The sequence below is a fragment of the Echiichthys vipera genome (genome assembly GCF_963691815.1).
Source record: "Echiichthys vipera genome assembly, chromosome: 8".
Classification (NCBI taxonomy): Eukaryota; Metazoa; Chordata; class Actinopteri; order Perciformes; family Trachinidae; genus Echiichthys; species Echiichthys vipera.
Window position 1 is genome coordinate 13,197,564 of NC_139833.1, and position 9,542 is coordinate 13,207,105.

General features: G+C 42.0%; 1 protein-coding gene across 1 annotated transcript; it reads right to left on the reverse strand.

Annotated features, from left to right (window-relative positions):
* Nucleotides 1-670: 670 nt before the first annotated feature.
* Nucleotides 671-9,413, reverse strand: LOC310950154 (meiotic recombination protein REC8 homolog; the record flags this gene model as incomplete). The annotated part of the gene is made up of 17 exons (XM_083917816.1): nucleotides 671-802; nucleotides 1,215-1,324; nucleotides 1,441-1,527; nucleotides 1,600-1,687; nucleotides 2,599-2,644; nucleotides 2,743-2,930; nucleotides 3,651-3,852; nucleotides 4,930-5,104; nucleotides 5,194-5,308; nucleotides 5,399-5,477; nucleotides 5,559-5,626; nucleotides 6,734-6,815; nucleotides 6,917-7,037; nucleotides 7,139-7,214; nucleotides 7,291-7,433; nucleotides 7,524-7,592; nucleotides 9,358-9,413. The coding sequence occupies 17 exons, from the start codon at nucleotides 9,411-9,413 to the stop codon at nucleotides 699-701; spliced, it is 1,809 nt and encodes a 602-aa protein (XP_083773942.1). The 3' UTR covers nucleotides 671-698.
* Nucleotides 9,414-9,542: the final 129 nt, after the last annotated feature.

Consider the following 9,542-nt stretch of genomic DNA (forward strand, 5'->3'; position numbering starts at 1 on the left):
GAGAGCTGACAGATGCTATTAATAAACTTTGCTCACAGCCCCCTGAGAAAGTCTTCAGAGGAGAATCAAGATGTGAGCAAGGAAGGAGAGATCCAGTTTCACTCAACTTACTTTACTCTCCTCCTTGCACCTCCTTAACCCCTGCAACATGTTTTGCCACACCTGTCCCACTCTGCATGCTACACATACCTTTCAAAACACAGGGCATGCTTTCTTTTACAGAAATAACTGACCAAGCTCTTATAAAGTTTTTATTTAGTAGTTCATGTTCAAAAAGGACACATTACTTGAACAGAGATGTGCACGTTCCAGTGCCGAACAACGTGAGGTAATGTCTTTAAAAATATAGAAAACAAATAACAATAAAATAGTTAAAATATTTGAAATCTCATAAAGTTGATTCAATGTGTTGGTCACAGTAGCAAAAAAGGGACCAATAAATACAATGCCTTTATGTGAAACGGCAGGTAACGTGTTTTAAAATCTTATATCATTTCAACCATGGCAACAAGTCAAATCTTATCAAGCGATCAGCAACAAAACATTTGACTTGTATGAATATTTTGTATGATATTGTTTGAATACAGATTTCTCTCTCTCTCTCTCTGATGATGTGAACACACAGGAAATGTCAGAATACTGACTGTTTAATGTCTATCAGACTGAACAATGAAGCACCTGAGTTGACCACGCACGCATCACAAAATCAGATGCCCCTCTCCGTAGTTGGGTCCGGGTAAAATCCATATGTCACCATAAGGTTCTTCCTGCTCTGCGCGGACCTTCCTGGACAATAAAGTCTCTGCAGACAAACAGCATTTAAGACGTGCACTTAATGTAAATAAGTAAATAAATAAAACCAGCATTTTTACACAAAAAGATCAAGGTAGGAAAAAATCTGGACAACAGCACATAAAAAAAATTATGTAGAACTTTTACTGGAGATTGAATTGGTTGAAATATCTTTATTTTAAATCAGATTATTTTTCTTGGTACTACTGTACATGAGTCCTCCAGCTCCACCTCACTATTAAAGCTTGCACTAGTGACGCCGTTCGGTATTTTCAAAGACTTTTCCTATAAACTGAAAGTCAGATCTCATAACTTGCTGACAGTTATCATAAAGCTTCCTCTGGTGTTGATGCTGTAACATTAACACAATTTAACTATGAGTAATGGGATGATTTGGATATTAACTGAAATGGAGGCCTTACCAAGGAGCCTCTGAAAAATGTTGCTGACAGTTCTGCGGTCGATCTCTGGCAGCAGAAGAGACTGAAACAGCACAGGTGTCTCTTCGTGCTCGGGGAAATCTGGCAGCAGGCTAAACACACACGGGAACACGAGCACATAGCTGTATTCTCATCTCCAAACCTAACCAAGCACAAGGACCACGTAACTACTACTGGTTAGTAATGGTGGTGCGTTCACTGTCGTTACCCAGGAGACTCTGCTGCAGCTCTCTCTGGCGACTTGTCGTCCACCTCTGGGATGTCCGGCAGTATGGACACAGACCTGGAGATGGACCTGCCAACACATATGTGCGTGTAAGTGTGACTGCACACACACACTTCACATATATTTTTATCTGTTACCTACCCTTCCTTGTCAGATGTGTGGATGGGGGAGAGGATGTCTTGAGGTGTCTCCTTTTGATAGGAGCTCTCCAGAGGCAGTGAACCATGTTCTGGACAAACACGCACATTTGAAGACATTGGATTTGCATATATTCATTCCCATGGGGGTTTGCCTTAACCCCTAACCATAAGTGACACATGCCTAACCTCGACCTCTGAGCTCAGCCTCACCCCAGGGGAAGACATTAACCCTTATGGCTTGTGCTGAATTCAACTGCAGTGTAAACACAATAGGCGTGTTTCCATTAGCCCTAAAGAGTGGTCTCCCGGAAATTTGCAGGGCACGCCCTCTCAAAAGGCCGCTCACTCGCTGTGTTTCCATTACAAAAAAATGTCCAGAGAGGGATTTACGAAACTCCGGAGGCGACATATCCCTCTGAATGGGTTTCGATCGCCAGTGATCAGCTGATCAGTGACACAGCGGCGTGCCGCTCTTCCTCTCAGTGAGAAATACAGAATAGTTGTAATTTGATTTAAGGTGGCACGTATGATTCACAACATCAACTTATGTACAAGTAACATGAAACAAAACACTCCTTCTTAAAGGTTCGAGGCGCTTTAAAAGTGTTTGTTGACAGACAGGCTGTCACCGTGTGCACGCATTTGTGTGTAAATGTGAGAGAGAGGGAGAGGGAGAGGGAGAGAGAGAAAGAAAGAGAGAGAGACAGATAAGGACCACAGGTTGGAAATCCATCCAGGATCTGCGCACAGATCATTTTCTCCGCTGCGTTCTTCTACACCACTGGATAAAAGTGTCCACTCTACTTTGCTGTGTTGCTGTGGCATCTCTACTACCACAGGTCACATCCCGCTGAGAGCTACATCCAATCAGCGATCGGGTATATCTCAGAGGACAAAAGGGACATTTTCTACTCAGTCAAACGGCCCCCTGAGCGACTCACATGCAGATTAGGGGCGTAGTCAACCATAGTGGAAATGCACCTATGTGCACAAGGTTTACCTGAAATCCCATTAAACTCCTCTGATTCTGCTACATCTCTGGGGACCTGCATTCGCACACAGACAAGCACACAATCAGATTATGTAATTTCCCATCTTCTACCCGCACCTTTAGGCTTCACAGGTATCAGTACCAACACCACACCTGCTTGTGAGACTCCAGGTCCTCCTCCTCTCTTTCAGCCATCTCGGCCGCCTCAACCATTTTGTGCTCTCTTTCCTTTTCAGAACCAGTGGACTCCGGCCCTCTTTCCCCAAACTGCAGGTCTGAGCTTGAGAGAGGCTTGATGGTCGCAGCCTGTCTCCATAGCAACTCTATTTCCTCAGGCAAGCCTGCAGGGGAAAAATAGCTTTGAGGTTTATTTTTGTAAAAGATTACTGGAGTCACGTCTTAAAATAGAAGCAGGTGCAGATGATTATGACACGTCTGAGAAAAAAAATTAAAGTTGATGAAATACAAACTGCCTATATTTGTTTAGGATTGGATTTCATTAGCCTGGGAACCCGACGAATCTGCTGCAGCTCAGGTTTTATTTGCTCTGGCCCGCCTCCCGTTGAGACAGATTTCCAGCAGACATGGCCCTGTGTGCACCAATCACAACCCTTTATCTCATGTGGGGCAGGTTTTAGACGATGATGAACAGAGGAGCGTAATGCTAGAATGTGCTTACCGGACATCAAATGTGAATCAAGATTCTGTTACTGCATCTGCGATTTTTTTGCCACAAATATTTTCAGAAAAACACTTTTGTTTACTGTTTAGCTGTAATTTGAGAAAGTTTGTGAGCCGGCTGCTATTTTTCTACTACTTCAAAATGGACCAAACACTGCCTCAACTTGCATGTGTCATCGGCCCTACATCGCTTTGTTGCTCTGACTGGGTGTCTAATTGCATTCAAAGGCATTTTGGTCATTGTCACTGATTACTCCTCTTGAAAATGGAAAATGGAGAGGGACGAAAACAAGATAGCATTTCTACAGGGCTTCGAAACAGGGCTGAAGGAAAGACTACATTAAAATGAGATGTCTACTTTTTACATGTGTGTTACTGACGGTTGCAGGGATTGTTGAAGAGCTCAGCAGCAGAGGACATCCTGTTAGACAGCGGCGGTGGGAAAAGTGGACGCCTGGTCTCAATCAGAGGGTCTTCAATCTGCTGCTGCTGCACATCCTGGGAGATCTGCGTCTCTGGGTCAAAGAAGATCAGCTGCCTCTTCCTCCTCTTCCTCTTCTTCAACTCTAAAGGAAGCACATCCTGGGCATGGGAGGAGAATTAGAGGATGTAAATCTACCAGAACTTTTCCTCAGTTATCAAATGCATTGTTAGTGTAGAGCAGGGCTATTCAATTTATATGGAATTTGGGGCCCGTTGACGAAAATGATCCAAATTGAGGGGCTGGGAAGTATGAGCATCACATTAATGGATATTGTAAAACACTACAGCGACATAGGAGTGCATACAGTATAGTGTCTTTATTTTATCAATGTAAATATTGGTCATAGGCCTCAAAGTGCAACAAGCTTGTCAAAAAACAATCCTCGTTAAATGAACAAACCTGTTAACCAGAGGTTTTCATTCAATTATTGGACTAAAGTACAAGTTTGAGGCTCTTGTCCTTTACTTGAGTATTTTATTTACATGCTACTTTATTCTTCTGCTCCACTATAAATCAGTGAAAATGTTCTACTTTTTTACTCCACTACATTTATCTGGTTACTTCAGTTACTAGTTACTTTACCAGGCTGACAAGCACATGTGAAACATTAGTTTATGCATCAAAAACTGGACTGACAAAAATTAACGTAACATAAATGCAGATGATTTTTCTGAAAATGCCTTCTCAGCTTATACTCTTTACACACAGATATGGCTGCAGAGTAAACTCACTTCACAGTGACAGAAACAAAAACTTCTCTGTCCATTCTCTGGTCATTCTTTTTTTCAGAGTAGAAAGAGACATTGATGTGATAATTTAACCTCAGATTTAACCAGACAGAAATGATTGAGAACAACAACAACAGAGCGGAGCTTAGCGAGCTGTTGTCGAGAGGATTCAGAAACCCACAAAGAAGAGCGTGAGCGGGAGTGTGCCTAGCGTTGTGGCCACGTGCCTACAGGGATTTGACGCGCTGAGACGGTAGGACTGAGATGGATACGAAAATCCCTTTTGCTGGTGTTTATCCTCCTTCAGCTTGATAATCGTGCATCAGGAAACCCTTATTTATAAAAATTTATAACAGGTTATTAGAAACCTTCTGACCCTTTGGAAATCGTGGTACTTGTGCAGTGTCCTTGCACACAAGTACGAACAAAAACCACAAAAGCTGGCACCTCTGACTGTAGAGTTGGTCTTTGACGTTCCTCTGCTGCGGACGGCGGGGAGGGGAGGACGGGCGCAGAGACGGGGGTGAGCTGGTCTGAGTGGGGCCCAGCCTTCTCCCTGGACAGGACTGGCTCTTCCTGGCTCAATGCGATATCCTCACTGGAGAGAGTGGTGGGCTGTAATCTGACACAGGTAGAGGCACAGTCAGTGTGCGCTTGAGTGGATCTATGTGTGTTTGCGCTGATGTTTTCATGCACATCTGGATCATTTACTCCAGAGAGGATGCTGTGAGTTCTTTTGTTCTCTGTTTCTCTGCATCTTCTGCTCTTTCCATCTCCACCTCCTGCTCTCCTGGTGTCACTTCTTCTCTCGGCATCCCAAAACCTCCTGTGAGGTTAAAGGAGATATAAAAAACCTAACTATTTTAACGTCGTCTTTGTCTCACGTGAGAAAGGAACTCCTGGTTTTGGCACTCACCTTCTGGAAAGTCATCTTCTTGGGCCAAGAGGAAGTCAATAGTTTCTGGATGCTGATCGACAAGATCCTCGCCCTCAAACTGGCAGTAAAAAGAAAGAAGAGATGATGGAGAGATGGAGCAGAAAGATGTGTATGTCTGTGCCTCTTTAGACAGCCCTACTTCTGCAATAGGGATAGCGACAGGCTCGGTGTCTCTCAGAGTTATGCTGTCTGGAGATGCAGTTATGCCTGGGGAAAGATAAGAGTGACATTTTAAAAAAGCTATACACATAGAAGCAGGAGAGGACACAACTAATTAAGCGTCAATTAAAGTGCTCTCCTCTGCTGAGCGAAATACGCCAACACAACACTCCCTGACACCGCAGCGGCAGCCTCCAATTAGGAGGATTTTTTTGAAGGCAGCCTGCACTGTCCTGACCTGACCTACAGTATCTCTCTGCTCTGTCTATTTCTGTGACCTGTTGGTATTTTTGTCCATCCATCTCACATACTGTACATGTTTTTTAATATGAATCCCTGTAAGGCTGCACAGCTAGCATCGAACTAATGCAGGACAGGCCTGGTGTTTTCTGTTTAATTAGCATTTCGAACATTCTTGCTGTGATCGTTTAAAGTTCCTTTCTCAAAGGTCCCATAGCATGCTCATTATCAGGTTCATAGTTGTATTTTGGGTTTCTACTAGAACATGTTTACATACTTTTATGTTCAAACACTATTTTTTTTCATACTGTCTGTCTGAGCCTATATATACGTATATATATTTACATATATATAGGTAGAAAATGCCACTACAGTGCTGTTACAGTGATTCCCCGAGAGTGCAGAGACTCAGACAGCACGGATGCAGAAGACCGAGGTACGCTGACCATTTAGCACACTGGGATTTTTTGGGAGGGGGATCTTAAAGACACAGTTTCTGAATAAAGTCTGTGTGCATTTCTCTGTAGATTGAGCTTTATGATCCTTTTAACAGTATAGTACATATGGCACCTCGACTTGCTTTACAATTAAAAATAATACATCTAATGTCCAAGTCCAGCCCTCCCTCTATGCACAAATGTATTTATAAGTGTATCTGAAATTGGTAGAGTGCCTTTTTATAGGTCAGATTGATGTGCATTTTGCTAAACGTCTTTTTATTATTCTTGTATTATAGTATTGTGTTTTCAGTTCAATAAAGCCCAAGTTATTAAAATTCTCTTTGTGGCCTTTTATGTCATTTATTAAAATGTCTGGCAATACATTTTTCATATCTCTATTTTCTGCTCCTGCAATGACCCAATGCCCTGAAGAGATCATTATTTTCATATCATCACAGGACTGAAGTCATCCTACCGCTCTGTGGTGCAGCAGAAGCAGTTTGCCGGGTCAGTTCAGGATGCACAGGAGAGGATTCTCTCAGATAGTTCTCACCCATCTGAGAGACACAGAATAGTACACAGAGTATGTTAATCTTTATTCATTTGATTTACAGCTTTACCCTCACTTACAAGTGTCTGCTAAGTCTTAAATCTCTACCTGTATCAGTGTATTGGGACTGGGCATGGCTTCAGGCATGTCCATCACTCCGAATAAAGGGTCAAGAGCTCCTTCTGTCTCCTCCAGGAGAGACAGACCATCAGGTAAGTCCAGAGCAATTCTGAGAGACAGCAGGAGGCCCAGCAGCAAAAAAGAAACAGGAGTTACTTTGTGTTTGTAATTGCAGACAAGTGTGTGAAGTGTTGAAACATCTGTTCTCACCTGCTGTGCTTGTCCATATCAATCGTCTTGGACATGTTCTGTTTAATCAGCCGGCCCAGGACGGACTGAAGTTCCTCTGGAAGGACAAAAGGTCAAAGTCAAGAACTGATGCGCTTTTACGAGTCTCCTCTAGTCTGTTGATAGCTCCTTACCCAGGAGAATAGCACACTGTCGGTGGTAGACGAGGACAACGCCATACTGGAGCTGGGAGGAGAGGTAGAGGGAGAAGCGAGGTCGTGGCAGCCCGGGCCGAGGCGGTGGGACCCGCTCCAGCACGTAGTTCATGATGTCATCACTGTAGAGGCATTAACTGTTATTGTCACTGGACAGATTCACAGTTTCAGCCAGCTATAAATATGAGGCGATGACTAACATAACTTCTCACCAGGTTCTTTTGACGTTGACTTTTAGGAAATCCCGGCGAGCAACTTTGATGCCCTTTGTAGCGACCAGCCTGAAATGGACACTGAGATTTGTCATCATCTTGCTTCATATTAAACTCATCAGAAGTCTTGAAACTAATACTATGCAGAAATATGATTTAGGTTTGGACAAAACACGCACGCACGCACGCACGCACGCACGCACGCACGCACGCACGCACGCACGCACACACACACACACACACACACACACACACACACACACACACACACACACACACACACACACACACACACACACACACACACACACACACACACACACACACACACACACACACACACACACACACACACACATATGAGGTACAGTATGGTGGCCCTTAACTCTCATTCTGGATATTCAGCACTCTACTGCTAAGTAATTTAGAAAAGCAGAGGGGGAAAGCATATGTGGTTGATTTTCTCCCAGCAGCACACTAAAATGATCACATGTAACCATATTATTATCTCATAAAGTACGTGATCAATAACAGAGCAATAAATGAGGCAATTAAAGATGCCTACCCATCCAGAACACCTGAGAGCCTTCAGTTAATGAAGCTGGAGCTTTAAAAGGTTTTATAAAGGAACGCTCGGTGGTGGAAGAAGTATTCAGATATTTTACTTAAGCAAGTGTGAATTGGATTGGATATGAAATGGAAACCTGAGTAAATGTATTTAGTTACATTTGACCTCTGAGTACACTTTTAGCATTGTTTTTATATTTCTGAACATTCATCTATTTGCTAATGCAGCTGTGGTCTCTAAAATATTTTAGTCAAAATTCCTGCTTGGCACCAATAAACTAGGAGCTCAGTTTAATGTTGCAGAATGATAGCAACGACACGGTTGCCCATAAAGTTTGAATTATCTTTTTTTTCAGACACATTGCTCTTTTTATTTTAATTTAATATTTAATTTTCACTGTGATACATTTGGAAGAGACTGATCAATGAAGTTTTCAGAACACATCCACTTTTTCTATCAAGAACACGTCACATAGTCAAGATCATTTCATAAGAAGAGGTAAGAAAATATATTTTATTCCAACTTTATGGGCAACATTGTACTGTTTTTGTGTGTTTTACCTGAACTGAACAAAATTGCAGGAATAAAAACCGAATTAAGAAACAGAAAACATAAAGTGTGCATGGCTTTTTTTCACTTTTTGTAAAACATGTAACCTTTGACCTTCACCTCAGCTTCAAAGCTGCAGCCTTTTGTAAACAAAAAAAAAACGGGATTTCAAAGGATTAGACTTGTTTTGGCTGCAGTGTTTATGTTGTCACCTTAGATGCACCTGCACTGGGCTTTGTGTGAATGTTGCAAACGTGTGTGTAGTTTGAACGATGGGGAATCTAAGTTTAAACATGTTTTATTTTGAAATGTTAAAAAAAAAAGCTTCGGTTGAAGAGGTACATTGTCTTCTAAATTTAAGTTTTATACCTTAAAACCCTCTTAACAGACATTTCAATGCGCCTTACATTAATAATTAAAGTGTTTAATTGGTAAACGGGCATTTACTTAAAATACATTAAAGCGAGATTGAGATAAAAAAATGAAACTTTAGTGAGCTTGATTTAATATTTTGTTACATTTGTGTGAGGGATGAAGGTATTTCAGATGGTTTTTAATGGTTAGTCTTCTAAAGCCTCATTATGAGCCACAAACACAGTCCAGTCTGACACCTTAATAACGAGCTCCTTATGCAGTTAAACACACCACGAGTGGCCGTTTTATAATTTCACTAGCTAAACTACACAGCGACATAAACTAGAGAACAGTTTTACTCACCAGATTGTAGAAAAACATCCCGAATGATGCCTCAAAACTGCCGGGTAGTAAAACATTTCTGATAATCTGTCAGGAAAACCGTTCAAATAGCTGAAAACGTGCAGCTTTTCCTCTACACCGGAGCGGAGTTTGTCCAACTGTGTGATAAAAGATGAATGTTTGTCCGTTTATTTCTTTTAGTGTGA